The 19,719-nt window shown below is 36.0% G+C and overlaps 1 protein-coding gene across 1 annotated transcript in view; it reads right to left on the minus strand.

The window, feature by feature from the left end:
* Window positions 1–7,422: 7,422 nt before the first annotated feature.
* The window catches only part of AUH (AU RNA binding methylglutaconyl-CoA hydratase), a 204,839-nt gene continuing 192,542 nt past the window's right edge, over window positions 7,423–19,719 (minus strand). Inside the window, exons 8-10 of the mRNA XM_044662349.1 lie at window positions 14,051–14,101; window positions 8,877–8,924; window positions 7,423–7,804 (exon numbers count right to left, since the gene is read on the minus strand). Coding sequence (XP_044518284.1) covers window positions 7,727–7,804; window positions 8,877–8,924; window positions 14,051–14,101 — 177 coding nt within the window. The 3' untranslated portion in view covers window positions 7,423–7,726. The remainder of the gene's footprint in view (window positions 7,805–8,876; window positions 8,925–14,050; window positions 14,102–19,719) is intronic.

The following is a 19,719-nucleotide window of genomic DNA, read 5'->3' on the forward strand; positions in this document are numbered from 1 at the left end:
CCCTGTTGTGGGGTTCCTCCGTTCGTCTGGACTTGTTTTTATGTCCCCTTGAGGAGTTTTGTGTGTATTGGTCAGGAGAGGTTAAGAGCTGCTTCTTACTCTGCCGCCATCTTAATGCGCTCCATCCACTATGTGCCATAGGACTTTTGAAATGGGAATAAAATGAGATAGTGAAACAGTAAAATATAAAAATGAGTGAACACAGTAACAACAATTATGTATGTTGATCCACTGTGAACAACAAGTTTTATCAACACGGCAGCAATCCAGGACAACTCCAAGAAACTCATATCAAAAAAAGAAGAAAAAAAAGGGATCTCTGTTACCACAGAAGGAAGAGATAGAGTCTGAATGCAAATTGAAACATATCATTATTTCCTCCATGAATTTTTCTCTAGTGTAAGCAACGTTTATCTTCTTTCACAATATAATGAACATGGAAATATGTATTATATGATAATATGAGTACGAACTATTTCCTGCCTTTTTGAAGAAGGAGAAGTAAGAGGAGAGAGAATATGGATTGCAATATATTAGAAAAAGGAGCATTAAAATTGAATCAAACTGGAATAACCTCCAGGAATTGATGCGCAGTGAAAGGAGCAGAGCCAGAAGAACATTATACACAGAGACTGATACACTGTGGTAAAATCGAATGTAATGGACTTCTCTACTATCAGCAAAGCAATGACCCAGGACAATTCTGAGGGATTTATGGAAAAGAACACTATCTACATTCAGAGGAAGAACTACAGGAGTGGAAACACAGAAGAAAAGCAACTGCTTGAACACATGGGTTGAGGCGGACATGATGGGGGATGTAGACTCGAAATGACCACTCCAATGCAACTATCAATAATATGGAAATAGGTCTTGATCGATGACACATGGGTAAAGTAAAAACATGAATCATGTAATCACAGAAAATTTTTCTAAAAAATAAAAAAAAAGAATGAAGGACCAACAAAAAAAATTGAATTGACATATAATCTGGAAAAAATTTTATTCAATAAAAAATGATGTGAATGATGTTTTTTGACTCATACATAAATTGGATTTAAGTGAGGCCAAATTGAGCATGGTCATCAATCTCACTCTCTTCTCCTGAAGTCTATTGGCAAGACAAAAATTGAGATGACTGGAAGTGGCTTAGGATGCATTGAATGACCTTGGCATCTTTGATGGCTCTAAGAGCCCCATGATACCTGCTTCAGTTGCCTTCATGGCCATTGGAATAAATTGTGCTTATCCACACATTTCACCAGGGGCCATATGCTTGGAGTAGATATCTCCCTAACTAGCCCATGGGTTTGAGGCCTGTTGTTTGCCCTCAATCTGATTAAGCCCATTTACTAAGGCAGATGGGTGGGCGCTATGCATACTACATCTTGGAGCCACAAGTGAAAGTTGAGTGGCAGGTAGACACCAAAGGTGGAAAGCAACCCTGAAAAAAGGGCTCAGGAGCCCTCACCAAAGGTCTTAGTTCTTATAAACCCCAGAGGACTTTAGCATACAAATTAATTTTTCTTCAAATTTCTTAATCACTCAGTTTGTCAACTTTATTTCCTATAATCTACTCCTCTACCTGGCCTTAGCTAAACACAAAAAGTCATAGTCTTAACTTTGCTATTATGCCCAGCTACAATCTACAATTCTCTTATCTGATTACAATCTTTTCGGTTTTCCTTCTTTCCCTCTATCTTATCAAATCCTTCTCTTTGTCTATGCTGTGACCTCTAATCCCTTGACCCTCCAAGTCTCTCCCTGACCATCTCCCCTATAGTAGCCATTCTTTCCTTTTCTCATTATTGAACCATTGGTGAACCTGTTCTACTCTACACTGTCAACTTCTTTTGAATCCCTGACCTCATATACCAATTGTGCCTTGTGAAGCCAGTCTTGGATCCCTCCTATTATCTACAACCTTTACTCCTTTACATGTGCTGTAAAATGAAGGTGGAGAAAAGCATGCAACTGTTCTGATTAGGCCCACTATAAATTTGTTACATAACCTCAAATAGGCCCTTACTGCTGTTAGGCAATTCTTCTAAAACCTACTGTCCATAGTGTTTCTTCCAAACCTTTTCACCCCTCCTCAAACCTGCCAAGTCTCCTCTTCCTCGCCTCTTAGCTGAGAATCTGACCTTGCCTAGGAAATTCCTCCCAACTCCCTATCCCCATTTCATCACTGGGATGCCTTCTGCTATGAATTCTTCCTTTATCCTTGACTTGCTCAAAGAGGCAGCATGTATGTGCATATGTATGTATGCATTTATGTATGTATACTGAGAGGTGCAGATCATTTAATCTGCTCCATTTTTTTCTATCTGGGCTCTGTTGCCCCTGGGCAAGCAATTTAATGGTCCTCTGCTCCTGGGGATACATCATATTAGTTCTGGACTTAGTACAAACACCTAATCAGTCTTAGTATTACTGTACCACAGAACCATTCAAAGGACCCACCAATCCAGCAGCAAGAATTACAGGAATGTGCCAACATATCCAGCTCCATTATACTTTACAGTTTTTGTTTTTAAATCCTTCTAGATTATAGGGAGATAATTTAAGAGGGAGGACCCTTCTACTCTAAAGGAACCAACTAGTTTTAATCAACAGTAGTGTGTATTTTGGAACCTGGAGCCTGAAACTTTTGGAGAATTCTTTACCTTCCATATTACCTTAGAAGATATTTAAATTACATTAATATTAGTAGTATTTATTTTTAAAATAGATTTGCATTCTTTCTATTTCTTCTTTATCCTTTAAATGACAACTTCCTAAATTAACCTAACCTTTCTAGAAACTTATTCTATTTGATCTAAATATATGGATAGTTAAAATATTCATCTCTTTGCTAAGAAAGATTCAGTAGGACAATTCTCACAAACAAATAACATTAACAGAAGTCTCATAAAAAAACCAAAGCACTTAAAGGGGTAGCTGGGTAGCTCAGTGGATTGAGAGCCAGGCCTAGAGACGGGAGGTCCTAGGTTCAAATCCAGCCTCAGACACTTCCCAGCTGTGTGACCCTGGGCAAGTCACTTGACCCCCCATTGCCTACCCTTACCATTCTTCCACCTATAAGTCAATACACAGAAGTTAAGGGTTTGAAATAAAAAAATAAAAACAAAAAACAAAGCACTTAAAAGAATTGTTATGAACATTTCATTGAGATATTTATATAAGGAATTGAACATTTTTTCTCCTACCAGCTTCTGAATAACTACAGTGTAGTTATTCAATTAGAACTTGTTAGAAAACCAGAGACCAGATGGTAAATCTATATTATAAGAAACAAATCACTTGATTCCCACTAACTTTTTATTCCCATTAAAATAATTATTTCCTACTGAGTAAAAATGAAAATGGCATTTTAGCAATTTCATATGACAGAAGTAAATGACTGAAGGCTTTAAGGTATTTTACTTGCAAGTTATGAAATAATCAATTAAGCAAGTTTATCGGTAAACAAAATATATGCTCCATCAGATATAATCAATTTTCATTTAAAGTATTTTGCCAAATATATTTAATAACATCCACTCGTATTATAGCTGAGCCACAACCACTATAACCATGATTGTAGAGGAATGTATTCAAGAGCTGCAAAAAAATTAACAACCTAATTTTATTTAAAATAAGCAAACTTTTGCCTATAAAGTTTACCATTACATTTATCAAAGTATTCTGGAAGAATTTAATTTTCCAGATCAAAATCATGAAAATAGAAAATGGAAAATAAAAACAGTATTATCTTGACTTAAAATAATGTGGTTTTAGGTTGTTTCAATGAAAAATAACTAATGTCTCTTAAGAGAGATTTCTCTTCTAATAATGCTTCAATTCAGTAAATGAATGATAGAAGAAGAACTGGATTTAGAGTCTGGGGGGGCCTAGGTTCAAATGCTGACTTTGCTATTCACCCCTGGGTGACCTCAGGCAAATGACTTCAAACATCAGTTTTCTCATACATACAATGAGGGATATTATAGTTCAGAAGTTTTCTAATGCAGCTTTCCTGATGCTGATACAGAATTCTCCCCATAAGTACCTTTGGCTCCAGCTAGCCTAGCAGGTTCTTTGGTGAAGCTTCCTCCCCTCAAGAAACCCAATTGACCCTAGTTTCTCCTGCACTTTCTTGGCCCAGTGCCAAGAAAAAAAATCTGTCATTTGGGACTTGGGCCTCTCAGACTTCATGAGTGCCTAAAGCCCTGATGACTGCTTGAATAACCACATTTCCAGTGGAGACAAGAGAGGACATTTCTACAGAAGGAGAAGCCTTTAGCTGCGTTCTAAAATATTAATAATGAATGGCAAGAAGAAAAGCCAAACAAAAGAAAAAATAAACCGACAAATACAAAGTAGTTGGTCAGCTAAAGAATATGGAGATGAAAAAAAACAAAAAGTGACTCCAAGATTTCAAGAATTTGGGTTTCCTAGTTCACAGAGCTAAAAATGAGGAACATATTATCTATTTGTATAACACGTGGGTTTCCCAGGCTTAGATACTGGGAATGAAGCTATTTATAATTATTTCACTACTTCTTAATACCCATTTTCCTTGAGTATATTTTACATATGCTACTTTCTGATCTCTTCTACATGTGCTTTAAATCCACCCTATCCATACTTTTCTTCTTCCCAGTTTGGTTGCTTGTTCTAGCCAGTGACAGGGTGTTGTGAACATAACATTCCCTTTCTCCTTTTATGTGCATACTTTTTGACAGTAGCAAAATTATGCCTTTCACTACCTTTATCTATTTTGTGGTAGTCAGAACATATGGGTAGTACATAATGATCTGTAAAGAATAATGTTCTATTTCCCATCATGCTCCAAAGCTAGTTGTCATATCCATATCTAGATTATTCAGTTCTTTCACTCAGTAATCTTTATTAGGCATTTGGTGGATAATCTGCTTTCAAAGCCTGGGAGAACTGAATTAAATCTTACTTATAAGTGATTTGGGGCAAATCATTTAACTTTTAGGTGCTTTAGGACAAGAGGTGTCAAACTTGAGGCCTATGCAAACCTCAAGTGTGCTGGCTATACTAAATTAAAATGTATTTGGAAAATCTCTAAAAAATAAACAAAAATAGGGGCAGCTGGGTGATTCAGTGGATTGAGGGCCAGGCCTAGAGATGGGGGGTTCCTAGGTTCAAATCTGGCCTCAGACATTTCCTAGGCAAGTCACTTTGGCTTAGCCCTTACCACTCTTCTGCCTTGGAAACAATATATAGTATTGATTCCAAGATGGAGGGCAAGGTTTTAAAAATAAATAAATAAAAAATAAACAAAAATATAATATAACATGGATGTTAATTTGTTATTTGCTAAGTCAATCTATGACCTGTAGAGATCCCTTTCTTTTTGAATTTGACACCAATGCTCTAAGAAGCTCTCTAAAACTAAGTTACAGAGGCAGTGTCTATTTGTACTCACTTGGGAGTTCACTAAACCAGTGAAAATACAAGGCCAGTCCTTATGTGGCAGGGACTGTGCGAGGGGCCAAAGATAAAATCCTATTCTCAAGAAGTTTATATAATTGAGGGGAAATAATATGAACACAGGGAAGCTAGGTGGCATAGTCTATAGAGTACTGGGCTTGGAGTCAGGAAGACATTGAATTCAAATCTGGCCTTAGACATTTACTAACTGTTTGATCCTGGGAAAGTCACTTAACCTTGTTTGTCTGAATTTCCTCATCTGCAAAATGAGTTGGAGAAGAACCTGACTGAAAAACAACAAAATCATGAACATGACTAAGTAAATACAAAACCAAAATATATAATTTCTGGAGTATAAAGAGTCACTATTTCTTTTTAAAGAACTTGGTTCTCTGGCAAAATGTCAGTGAGGTATATAACTTTCTCAATGGCATTGTTATAGTATACCAGTTTCATTTTTTAGAGTAGGAAATAATTAGAAATAAAATCTATGGCTATTGTTTGGACAATGATTAAGCAAACTGTGGAAATTAATTTTACTTCAGGGCAACTAGGTGGCATAGTGCATAGAATATTGAGCCTGAAATTAGGAAGGCTCATCTTACTGAGTTAAAATCCAGCTTCAGATAATTTCTAGTTTATGTGACCCTGGGCAAGTCACTTAACCCTGTTTGTCTCAGTTTCCCATCTATAAAATGAGTTGGAGAAAGTAATGTCAAACCATTCTAGTATTCTGACAAGAAAACCCCACATGGGGCCATGAAGAGTAAGACACAATTGAAATGACAGAACAACAACAAAAATTGTACTGTACTGTGCCTATGAATATGAAGAATACAGTGAGCCAGAAGACATGAACTGATGTAGTTAAGTAGATCCAGGAAAATATACACAATGACTATAACAATATATATGTAGATGATAAGACACAACAAAACTTAATGCTGGGTAATTATAATGATTAAGCATAGCTATGAAAAAAAGAAAAAACAGAATCTCCCTTCTTTGCAGGGGAGATGGGGAGAAGGGATTTTCTACATATCTATATATACTATGAGTTTGGTGATATTAATTTTGCCAAATTATTTAAACTCTCTTCCTCTTGCTTTCTCATTCTCAACCTTCTTCTAATATTCTTTGTTACATGGGATGGCTTTCAGAGTAATGGAAGTGTTAAAAAAAAACCCCAAAATATCAATAATAAAAGTTGCATGCTTCTAGAAACCTTAAAACCCACTTTGACTTGAAATATTTGAATATGTTAGCTATATATTATTCTTCATAGGATCATAAGAGAAAATTGAGGGCTCAAAAAAGTTAAGTGACTTGTCCAAGGTTACACAGATATTCAAAAGGCAAGATGTGAACTCAGGTTCTTGGATTCCAAACCAATGCTCTTTCCACTTTATCACATTGTTTTGATCATGCTACCTGAAACTGGTGACCAATTGGCAATTTTATCTTCTGACACCTACTTTATTCCAATTCATTTATTTGAAAAGATCATATGGAATTACTCAATCAAAAACATTTGTAAGACAATAATAATTTATAAGCAAATACAGCTTCATTTCACTAACTTTGTATTTTACAACTTGCAGGTTATCTTTTTTTTTTTTTTACCCTTGTACTTCGGTGTATTGTCTCATAGGTGGAAGATTGGTAAGGGTGGGCAATGGGGGGTCAAGTGACTTGCCCAGGGTCACACAGCTGGGAAGTGGCTGAGGCCGGGTTTGAACCTAGGACCTCCTGTCTCTAGGCCTGACTTTCACTCCACTGAGCTACCCAGCTGCCCCTTGCTGGTTATCTTTTAATTTCTTTCTTCTTAACTAAATTCATGTGTTTATACACATGTATATTGAATTTCCTTTAAAATCTTACTTGGTATGCCTCACATTTTTGGTGTTATGAATTAACTTTTTTTTTAATCTTCAAAGCAATGCAACACATATATATTTAATATTATTTCTTAGTCTTGGTCTATAGAAACTATTCACATTTTAAAAATTAGGAATGAGATGGCTAACACACATGAAATTTAAAAAAAACCCTGGATTTGAATAAGTACATATAGCTATCTTCATAAACTAGAATGAATGTAACAGTGCCAATACTTAAATAAAGTACATGGATGGAAACATTTCAGATGCTTAATGCATTGTATGATTAGCTTGCTTTTCATTTCAGTAGTTATAAGTCCATTTGCCTCGAGGTATAGTGCACCAGAATGGTACTTTAAGAAGCAGGGAGATCCATTTAAATGATAAAGCTTCTAAATCTTTTATTCTCCTTTGTACCGAGGAGGCCTTTTTTCTTTAAAAGCCCGAAGTCCTTCAAGTCTGTCTTTAGTTGGAATAATCTAAGAAAAACAAAATAATGTGTAAATGTTAAAATACATAAACTCTATGCCTTTTAGAATAAGTTTCAGATTATAAAATTCATGAGAAGAAAAGTAAAACAAATACCATAATATATTCAAAATTCTTTCTATTATTTCCCCCTTCAAGTAGTTTGAATGGCCTTTCTCCCCCATTGTTATAATGGGTATTTCTAAATTATTTTATTCAAGAAATAACAAATACTATCTAAGAAGGTAGAAGCTACATTTTCAGAACAACATAAAATATATTTTGCTTTTCGGATGTAAAATTTGTGGAGAAAAATGATGAAAATCCACATGATTTATATATTACATCTACTTTTCATTTCCAAAGTAATATATTATTTTAAAATAGTTACTTCAAAAGGTTGTGAAAGACTCAGAACTATAGTACACATTCCAGAGAAATTTATTAACATATAAGACATTAATTAGCTAGATAACAAATCAAAAAAATTAATTCTGCTCAAGGATCATCATTCTAGAACCTGATTTTGGTTTAAGACAGTAGTGTCAAACTTAAAAGAGAAACAGATCTCTGCCAGTGATATACTGATTTAGAAAACTACAAATGAACTAATGTTTTATTGTATTTTTGTTTATTTGTTAAACATTTCTCAAGTTACATTTTAATCCAAGTTCTGTCAGCAACGGGAATACTGCAATCTCCAAGCTCTACTGTCCTAGAGTTTAACACTTCTAGTGCAGAACAAGGACTACATTAGAACAAATTACCAGATTATTGCTATAAACACACACCACCCCAAGTTTAAGAAATTTTCATAATTAAAACAATCTGGCAAAGAGAAATGGGCTAAACTTGAGGGCAAAGGAATTAATAGGTAAAACTAATTCTGAAGCATTTTAATCTATCTCTATAACTCTTGTTATTTATATCGAATCAATAAACACATAATAAATGTTTACACTGTACAAATAACTATGTTAACTATGAGAGATAAAAAGAAAAAAATAGGTCAGTCCTCTAGAATTTATATACTACTATTATTGAACATTATTTTTTAAATGTATTTTGACTTTTAAAAATTACCTGAGCATAACACGCTTCTTCTATTGCTAAACCTGTGACTAAATCCACCTGGGGAAAAGATAAGAGTTACTTTAGAAATAAATTACTTATATGTTACATACACAATAACCCAATTATTTTGTTCTCCCAGAATTAGATCCATAAGTTGTTTTTTTTTAAAACCCTTACCTTCCTCCTTAGAATCAATATTATGTAGTGGTTCCAAGGCAGAAGATTGGTAAGGGCTAGGCAATGGGGTTAAGTGACTTGCCCAGGGTCACACAGCTAGGAAGTGTCTGAGGCCAGATTTGAACCTAGGACTTCCCATATTTAGACCTGTCTCTCAATCCACTGAAGCACCCAGCTACTCCCAGATCCAGAAGTTTTGATGAAACACATGAGAAATGTCTTTGAATTATAAAAAGCTGACTCTTTTACAATTCCTAAGAATTCTATTTACAAAAATAATCTTTTAAAAACAATTTCAAAAATTTACAAAAATAATCTTTTAAAAACAATTCAATGGATCTTCTTTGAATCTGGAAGAATAATAGCTATATGTTCTCCTGGGCCCAGAAGTAAAGGATTTCTTTCTGTAATTCAACTCACACACTGCCCTGATTAAATCTGAGGCTTAACTGAATATTTTTTTCACTAAATCATGGCTAGTGAATTCACTAAGGGTATTAATGAGAACTTTTTCAGTTCCCCTTCAAGTTTCTAATCATGTTCACATCAGTTGTTCCTCCTTCCTACATGATACAGAAGAAAACGAATTTCTATTCTATTTGTCCTACTAAAATGCAGACTTTCCAACTTTCTCTAATGCCTTCCACTTGAAATTCCATTCTTATGAGCATCTTCAATAAGATATAATAAATCTGAAACAGTTATAGTGTGAAAGCCCTAAGCTAAGTAAAAGGAAAATTGACTCATACTCAGTCTCTGTTATCATTCTAAACTCATCCTGTTTATGTCCCATTTCACTCCTAATTCATTGCTAAACTTGGGGGAAAAATACATTTATTCTTTTTCACCTCCCTCTTTAATCCCTTGAATCTTTTTTTTAAACCCTTACCTTCCATCTTGGAATCAATACTGTGTATTGACTCCAAGGCAGAAGAGTGGTAAGGGTAGGCAATGAGGGTCAAGTGACTTGCCCAGGGTCACACAGCTGGGAAGTGTCTGAGGTCAGATTTGAACTTAGGACCTCCCATCTCTAGGCCTAGCTCTCATTCCACTGAGCTACCCAGCTGCCCCCCCCCCCCAATCTGGTTTTCATTCTGGCAACTCTACTGAAACTATTAATTGCTTCTCACCAATGACCTTTTAATTTATTTAATTATGAAATACAATTGTTTGTTTCCAGTCTCCTCCTCCTTTAATTTCTGTACTATATGACATCATGGCATCATCCCTCTACTTTAAAGTAAAAATATTATCTTGGGTCTACCTTCCTATTATTCCTTTTTAAAATTAGTTTTTAAAAACAATTATTGTTTGTTTTTTCTCTCCCACCAAATTTCCCTCATGCTCCACTGGCCCCCTAATCCCCTTCCAACTTCAGGGGGAAAAGGAAATAATTCCTTCTTAACAAGCACAATCAAACAAAACAGGTGAAATTAAAAGGCTCTGGAAACTATTAGATATCAGGGAGAGTAGAGAGGAAAAGTGAGGAATGTAGGATGACTCAGATTGTGAACCTCAGGGACTGGGAGGATGATGATGTCTTCAGCAGTAGGGAAGGTAGTGAGGAGGGGAAGAAGGTTCTGGGGAAAGATGAGTTCTGTTTTGGACATATTGAGTTCAAGATACCTGCGTAATTCACAGGAAAGTGAGTTTCAAGTGACGACTTCTACCTGTACTCTCTGATTATTCAAGAATAAATGCCTCTCCTCTATTTCTCCCCCTTCTCCCTAGTGTATCTTTTCCCTCATCTTTAAGAAAAATCACAAAATTTAACTGGAAAGACCTCCAAGAATTGATGCAGAGTGAAAGGAGCAGAGCCAGGAGAACATTGTACACAGAGACTGATACATTGTGGTACAATCAAATATAATGAACTTCTGTACTAGCAGCAATGCAATGATCCAGGACAATTCTGAGGGATTTATGGAAAAGAACGCTACCCACATTCAGAGGAAGAACTATAGGAGAGGAAATACAGAAGAAAAGCAACTGTTTGAACACATGGGTTGAGGCAGACATGATTGGGGTTGTAGACTTGAAACTACCACACCAATGCAATGATCAACAATTTGGAAATAGGTCTTGATCAATGACACAAGTTAAAACCAGTGGAAATGAGTGTCGGCTATGGGGGGTGGGGGGGAAGAAGAGGTGGGGGGGTGAAGGGGAAAGTAAGAACATGAAACATGTAACCATGGATAACTTTTCTAAAAAATAAAAATTATTTTTAAAAAATCACAAAATTGTACTGAACCCTCTATATGACTTCCAAATATCCTGCTGATGTTAGGCTTCGAAATGGAGACTTGCTCATATCATTACATTCTCCACTGCCTTCTAAAATGTAAACCATTCAAATTTGTAAAGTCCCTTCTAATTGTTTAATTGAATTTACCTTTTTTATATTTCTCTTGAATTCTTTGTTTGCATTTGAAAATTCCTACTCAGGTCTGGTCTTATCATCAGTAATGCCTAGAAGTCAACTATTTCACCGAAGATCCAATTTTCTCCCTATATGATTATTATATTCAGTGTTGTTGCATATGATATTCTTGGTTATTTCTTTTGCATTTTAGAACATTGTATTCCATGTTTTTTGTTCCTTTATATTAGTAGTTGTTGCTAAATTGTGTTTGTGTGATTCTGACTCATTCCTTGGCATCTGAATTCTTTTTCATTGCTTGCAAATTTTCCCCCATTCATATAGAAGCTCTGAATTTTGGCTTTCATTGCCTTGGGAGTTTTCATTTTGGCATTTATTTCAGGAGGTAATTGGTTGGTGGTTTCTATTTTTATTTTGTCCTGATTCTAATATGTCTGAGAAAATTTTTTCATGTTTTCTAGCTCAGATGATATCCAAGCTCTAAAATTTCTGACTTTTTTCATCTCATGGAGTCATTAACTTGTACTTGATCAATTACAATTTTTAAGGAGACTTACTTGGTATAATTTTGTACTTCTTGTGCTAAGTAATAATTTTTCTATCTAAGTCTTTCTTCCATTGCTCTCATTTCTAATTCTTTCCTCTTGTATGCTTTTATTTAAGATATCTTTCAAAATTATTTTTTAAACGTATGCTTCGAAAATGAGAGAATGTCCTTCGATTGGGGAATGGCTGAACAAATTGTGGTATCTGTTGGTGATAGAATACTATTGTGCTCAAAAGAATAAAGAACTGGAGGAATTCCATGTGAACTGGAATGACCTCCAGGAATTGATGCAGAGTGAAAGGAGCAGAACTAGGAGAACATTGTACACAGAGACTGATAAATTGTGGTACAATCGAATATAACAGACTTCTCTACTAGCAGCAATGCAAGGATCCAGAGCAAGGTTGAGGGACTTATGAGAAAGAAAACTAGCCACATTCAGAGGAAGTACTGTGGGAGGAGAAACACAGAGGAAAAACAACTGCTTGAACACATGGGCTGATGGGGATATTAATGGGAATGAAGACACTAAACAATAACTCTAGTCCAACTATCAATAAATAATATGGAATTAGGTCTTAATCAATGACACATGTAAAACCCAGTGGAATTGTGCATTGGCTAAAGGGGGATAGAGAAGTTTGGGGGAGAGGGAAAGAAAATAAAACATTTAACTATGGGAAAATATTCAAAATAAAAATAAAAACTTATGCTTCATTTCCTCTAGGAATTCTGATTTATTTTGTAGCCCAGCTGTGTTTTCCTTTGAGGTTTTATTCACATACGCATTTGGAATTATTTTCCTCTTCTGTGCTTGTTATGGATATTTCTGAAATAATAACTCTTTTTTTTGTTGTTGTTGTTTACTTATTCTTCTGGTCTTATTTGGGATTTTGCATAAGGCCCTGCTATTGACACTTCCAGTAAGCCTAATGTGATTTTTAAACCTACTGTGGCTTTTAGCATCTGACTCTATTCTATCTGGTGTTTGCTGGGACAAACACAGTGCTTTGTCTCTGTTCTGTTCCTCAAATCTGATTCTAAGATTCTCTTTGGAGAGAGAGGGCCACAATCTTGTTCTGATCCTATTGTATGGATTCAAGATTTCATTTCCTGAGATGTGTGACAATCTATGGTTCTCTTCTATTTACAGGGTCTAGCTTGGTCTTCTGTCCCAGGTTAGAGGTTTAGCACTGCAGCCCTGTTCTTTGCCAGGGGGATAAAGTGAAGGTTCCCTCCTGTGAAAGACATCTAATACGAGATCCCAGGCTACCCCTGTTTTACAGTTCCTGCCCTGTGGTTTGTTTTTTTATCTTGTACTGGAAAGCTGATTCGCTGCTGTTTTTTCTTATCACTACATGGTTTGTTACACATCTGAGACCTTTGTTGTAATAGTTGTAGAGGAAGCTGTGCTGCATTGTTTCTTCTTACTCCCATCATCTTGGCTTGCTTCTCCTTATCACTGATCACTGTACCTTACTACTTCCTAGGTTCTTCTAACCATTCCCTTCAGATAGAGGTTTTCTAAGGCTTTGTCCTTAGTTCTCATTGTCTTTTTCCCTCTATATATACTTCCTCCATTGTAAATCTTATTCACTTCCTGTTTTAGCTATCTTCTCTTTATATTTCACATCTTTATATGTTTATCTCCAACTGTCCCTAACATATCTCTCACAATGGCTCAAATTCAGCATGTTCCAAATAAAGTTTATTATTTATTACTTTAAACTTGTTTTCCACCATATCTGTTAAGAAGCATACATATCCCAAACATTCAAATGACCCCTCCCCTATAGCCTTTACAGAATTCTATTTCCCTAGAAAGCATTAGATCAAACTGCCTAATATGATCTGATAGCTCATGTTATTCACTTTTCTGGTTTAATGGCATTTAATAAAAAAGAAGAATGTGTGCTGCATTTTTCTTATCTTGGAACCAAACTATTTTATATGTGACCTGAATTTTGCAACCAAATATAATTTCAAAAGCTATAAATAACATATGTCTAAAACACATGCTATTTTAAATCCTCACTAAGCCCTTTCCCACAACAACAAAGATTGTAATTGACTTACCTCCATACCTTGATTGATGGCTAGTTTTGCCACTCTCATTGCTACAGGCCCCTAAAATTCATAAGGTAGAAAAACAGATTTTTGATGTATATGTATGTAAATGTAAAAGATCCTGTGGTATATCCTGGTATAATATAGAACTCCCTTTAATAAAATATGAAACCTGCACAATAATAATAATACATATGAGATGCTAGGGGTGGATTGAGGATTTCCTTAATTATTTTAATGCATAAGTAATACTTTTTAATTAAGAAAAAAACCCTTAAATTCAAATCTAAACAAAAGCAAACAGAACCCCCCCCTCAACTTGTTTCAATAAAAATTTAGAAAGAGGTTTGAAAGTAATGGAACTATGGAATTTAGACATATATCACCGTAGAAACAGAAATGGTTCACTTTCATTTAGTACTTTTCTTATCCATTAGCATGAATTAGGTGAATTAATAAAAATAAATAATCTTACCATACATTTTCCTGACTTACCACATAAAAAAGTTAGTGAGAATAAAAAAAATGAAGAATGGCTGTGGATTTCTCTTCTTAAAAGAAGAAACATTATACTTTCCGTTGTGGCACTTAATGTAGTACTATATTCTTAAAGGAAGTCTAATTTGATTACTACCATGTAAACAGGATTAACTCAGGAGGAAACTGCCTTATTTGTGTTTATTTTTTCCTAATAGGATAAAGATTGCTTATAAATTATTAAATGACTTGTGGTCTACTGAAATCTTTTGTGAACACTTAAAAGAATTAATTGCAAAAGAAGGCATTTTTATCTTCTAGAAGTTCTTATTTATCTATTGCTGTACATGCCAGGCTAAATGGATCATTTTAAAATATCAAATACCTAAAATAATTTTTTAAAGATAATAATTTGGGGGGCAGCTGGGTAGCTCAGTGGAGAGAGAGTCAGGCCTAGAGACAGGAGGTCCTAGGTTCAAACCCGGCCTCAGCCACTTCCCAGCTGTGTGACCCTGGGCAAGTCACTTGACCCCCATTGCCCATCCTTACCACTCTTCCACCTATAAGACAATACACCGAAGAACAAGGGTTTAAAAAAAAAAGAATTTAAAGATAATAATTTGCTATTGTATACTATTTGGATAAGAGGTGGCTTTGGAAAGAACAAGACCTGCATTCAAATTCTACCTTTGACAATTACTAATAAGGTGACTGGGGCAAATCCCTTAAAGTCTCTGAACTACATTCCGCTGTTTAAGACTTACCTCGTAATTCATTTATTTATTTGTTTATTTAGAAACCCTTACCTTCCATCTTAGAATCAATACTGTGTATTGGTTCTAAGGCAGACAAGTGGTAAGGGCTAGGCAATGGGGGTTAAGTGACTTGCCTAGGGTCACATAGCTAGGAAGTGTCTGAGGCTAGATTTGAAACCAGCAGAACCCATCTTTGGGCCTGACTCTCAATTCACTGCGCCACCCAGCTGCCCCCATTACCTCACAATTTAGAGATGAAAAACTATTCTGCATTAGATGGAGGTAATTCTCACATCAGATGCTTGATAGTAGTTACAAGTTGACTACAACTTGTGTGGATATAGTTCTTATGAATGGAATTTCTGATTATTAGAGACACATGCTAAGTATATTAGTAATCCATATACTTTTTCTAGGCATGATATAATAATGATTTATTCTTATTTTAGTACAAAACACAAGGAAAATAATTCCTATTACCTTTCCTCACCCCTTTCTTACTTTGTTGTCATACTTTTAAAAATATTTAAAGTATAAAATGTTTCTGTAAAAAAATAGAAAAGCTTTAACAAAAATCTCTTTTGAAGTCATGGCTGATTAAAATTCTAGTATAAGCAAACCTGAACCCCAATTTTTTAATATATTCTGTTCTGCAAGTATAAGTTGAGAATTTTAGATACTTTGGGCTCAGATAATATAAGAAAGAGCTAGAAAAAAAGGCAGGAATTAATTATGAAGAGTTTTGTATACCAATGCAAAGATATAGGCTTTATTTGTGTTATGAAAGGGGGCTTGCTGCACTGCAAGAAGAATAGTAGATAGTATCAGGCCAGTCTAAGGGGCCTTCAGGCAGAAGTAGTAGTTGGTATGTAACAGGGTCCTACACCTAGCTGAATGAGAGGGAGATGAAACTCTCTCACTAGCCAAGGTCCCTTTAAGTTCAAGGTTCTATGCCTTTGCCCTGAGAAATGGAGACTATTCTATTGGTCAGTTGGTATGATCAACAGGAAGGAGGCTGGCACTTCCTGAACCTATTTAATAAAGTTTGTCAGCTGAAGGTAATAGATTGTTCTGACAGCTGATGTTACTTGGTCTTTGGTAAGGTAAAAGTAATTGACTTTAAAGATCTTTAAGCCTGAAGGTTTTAAAGGGCTTATTGGTAAAATTTGGATCAGTAATGGGAGTTAGAAAGAGGGTGAGGTAAGCTAAGACCTTGAATAACTAATTCCACTAAACTACTCTTAGGGAAAATGCTGAAAGGTCTTCTTATGGTGCAGAAGTCAAGAAAGCCTTGAGGGCAATCTCAACTCTGATATTCTTGGTTGCTGACCCAAGGCTACCAAGCCTTGGGCCAGATGGTGATATCTTTATTTTTTTTATTTTTTTAACCCTTAACTTCTGTGTATTGGCTCATTGGTGGAAGAATGGTAAGGATGGGCAATTGGGGTCAAGTGGCTTGCCCAGGGTCACACAGCTAGGAAGTGTCTGAGGCCAGATTTGAACCTAGGACCTCCTGTCTCTAGGCCTGACTCTCAATCCACTGAGCTACCCAGCTGCCCCCTAGATGGTGATAGCTTGATGATAGAAATTGTCTCTTGATTACAAAGGGTTAATGGGTTTTCCAATGAGCTGTTGGTATTTGGCTAGCTATGGTAGCTGTTCCTACCTAACTAAGGAATCTACCCAAACCACCCTTCAAACCACCCAGGGCCCACTCTTCCACCCTAACCCTGAAGATGAGAGTCAGAAGTGAAGTCAGGGGTCTGGGGGGGACCTCTTTTTATACCCTTCACTCCAACTGTCACTCTGGCACCCTGCCTGGGTCGGGTCCTCTGCCAGGTTCTGTATTTTATATTGGCAACTGCTAGCTTGCAAACCATGAAAATATGGTGGCAGGATTTTATCCATCACATTTGTTGTTAGAAAAGCTTTGATGACTTATCAATGAGAGCAAAACAAGTTTGAAATGGTTGAGTAAAATCCTAGAAGGAGCCTTTTCTTCAGAAACACATCGATGACCCACTCACAGCAGTACCAATGTTTCTGAATCTGGGCTTCCTGATGTCGGCAGTATGGTTCGGGTTCCTTCCCAGCATCTATCTTGTTTTCCTGATCATTCTGTATGAGGGATTCTTGGGTGGGGCTGCCTATGTCAACACCTTCCACAACATTGTAGTTGAGACCAAAGATGAGCACCGGGAATTTGCCATGTCAACTGCCTGCATAGCAGATACCTTAGGGATCTCTCTGTCAGGGGCTTTGGCCTTGCCTCTGCATGGATTTCCTGTGCCAGAGTCATTGATGCTTGCCTCATCTAGGAGCCCTTCCTGTAGACTGGAAACAGAATCAGCTAGAGGAGATACTCCACTGTTCTATAGAACCCTCCCCTGGAATTGGATTCAAGAGACTTAATGAATGTGCTTGTTACAGTGGGGCCAAGTGAATGGTTGAAGATTCTGGAAGAATGTCCAAGAAGATTCATAATTTATCTTTGGCCTCCAAACCGAGCTTGCACTATCAGACTGTCAGTTAAGTGCACCTTCATGCCCTTCCATTAACAAAGTATTTTATCCAATACTTCCCTGTCCAGTTTCCACAAAAGGAATGTAGATATGCATGAAGCATAACAAGGGTCAGCAGATGTATTTGGGAGTCAAAAGGAGTACTCAGCTAAGGGGAACCAAGGAGGGTTAGGCTGTCATCTAAATGCTGATGTGGTAGGTTTTTATGATGCTAACTAGTCTTTTGGGGGTGGACCTTCCACCGCAGGCACTCAAAATAATCATTCCTTACCAATGAATAGCATAAACCTGTTTTTGTTTCATCTAGGATAAGGGTATACAATGGTTCCTAGGTGCCACATGTTACGTGGGTAATTTGAGGAAAGGTGTTTGGGATAAGGGAAATTGAAAGGAGGAATGTGGAGACTTTCTAAGTGGGTAATTTCGGTTACAGGAAGATCCAGTCAACTGCCTCTTTCCCTCAAGATTCCAAAACCTAACAGCTTTTGGAACTCAGCCAAAGCTAGAAAAAAACTATATGACCCCAATTCTGTATACTACACACATGGCTATGGGTTTTCAAACAACCCCACCACCACTACCAAGTTCCTTTCCCAGTTTTCTCCTTATTCTTTCTCTATTATTAACACTACAGGACTAGTCCTATTGGGGTGATTATCATACCTCCATAATAAGATGCACTAAAGTGTCCATTAAAATGATCTAAGATGCTACTTTGGACTGTTTTGCCTTTGGGAGAAAACAATCATTTTTTATAAAAATAGCTACATTTTTTTTTACTTATATCTTTTTATCCCAGAGAAAATGTCTAAACAAAAATCCCATAACTGCTTTTAATGTAGTATTTACCTTTGAAAGATCCAGGATTTTTGTTAAACATGAAGATTCATTTCACTTACAGTTCTTAGAGTTTTTATACTTCACTAGATAGCTTTTGTGATAGCTTTTGCTGTGGTTAGAAATTTTCACTTTCTATTGGCCAACCTTCTGTTAATGAGCTTAGCCTTAGCTCAGTTGATACTCTTTTGATCAACTCATGCTTGACCCCTTTTCAGCTTGGAAGGCCCAGCAAGTTTTTATAGGTAAAGAAACTTAAGTTCCTTAGAGGTTTAGGGATTTGATCTAAACCCTAGCTAGTAAAGTTTTAGAGCCAGAACTAGAATTCAGGTCTTCCAACTCCTAAGTTGAATTCTAGATTCTTTTATACTATGCCATTTCCCTTACAGGGTCTGCAATACAATATGATCAAAGGAAATTGGTCATGTTCTTGATCTTTATCATTCAAGGCTTATGTTACAATGTTTTCATTATCATAGATATGTTAAGTCAAGAAATTATTTTGATAAATGAAATTGATATTCTAATATGAATTGGAATTTTTAAACTAATAAAAATCCTCATATTCAACCATTACCATGATACCTCCAGTGACTTTGTCCCAGCTATAAAAAGCTCACCAGATAGAACAATCTTTCATGTATTTATAATAATTGAAGCTTTACAGAATTGTTTTCCCCATATCTACCTTGTGATTTAAGGAATCATCACAAAACTTGAGGTTTTATAAAGCACTTTTTAGTGTTTCTCCATTCATACATAATCTAAGTAGAAAGTGATTAACATAAATTTGAAAGAGGAGGATAGAGCTTAGGGCAATGGACTTTTTGTGGGAAGACCACACTAGACTTGGTGTCAGGAGACTTATACCAGATGTTCCTCTGTGACCTGAGGTAGAGCATTTAAAATTCCAAGATTTGTTTGCTCATCTGTAAAATGAAGGGTTTGGATGAGATGTTTTCTAATGTGACCAGCTCTAGATCTCATGAAATCTGTTGAAAGAAATCATGATAATGTTCTTACTTTAAAATGCCTACAGTATAGTAACAATTTTAATAACAAGAATTGACTAATCCCTACAGTGTTC

This window comes from Gracilinanus agilis, chromosome 1, assembly GCF_016433145.1.
Source record: "Gracilinanus agilis isolate LMUSP501 chromosome 1, AgileGrace, whole genome shotgun sequence".
Classification (NCBI taxonomy): domain Eukaryota; kingdom Metazoa; phylum Chordata; class Mammalia; order Didelphimorphia; family Didelphidae; genus Gracilinanus; species Gracilinanus agilis.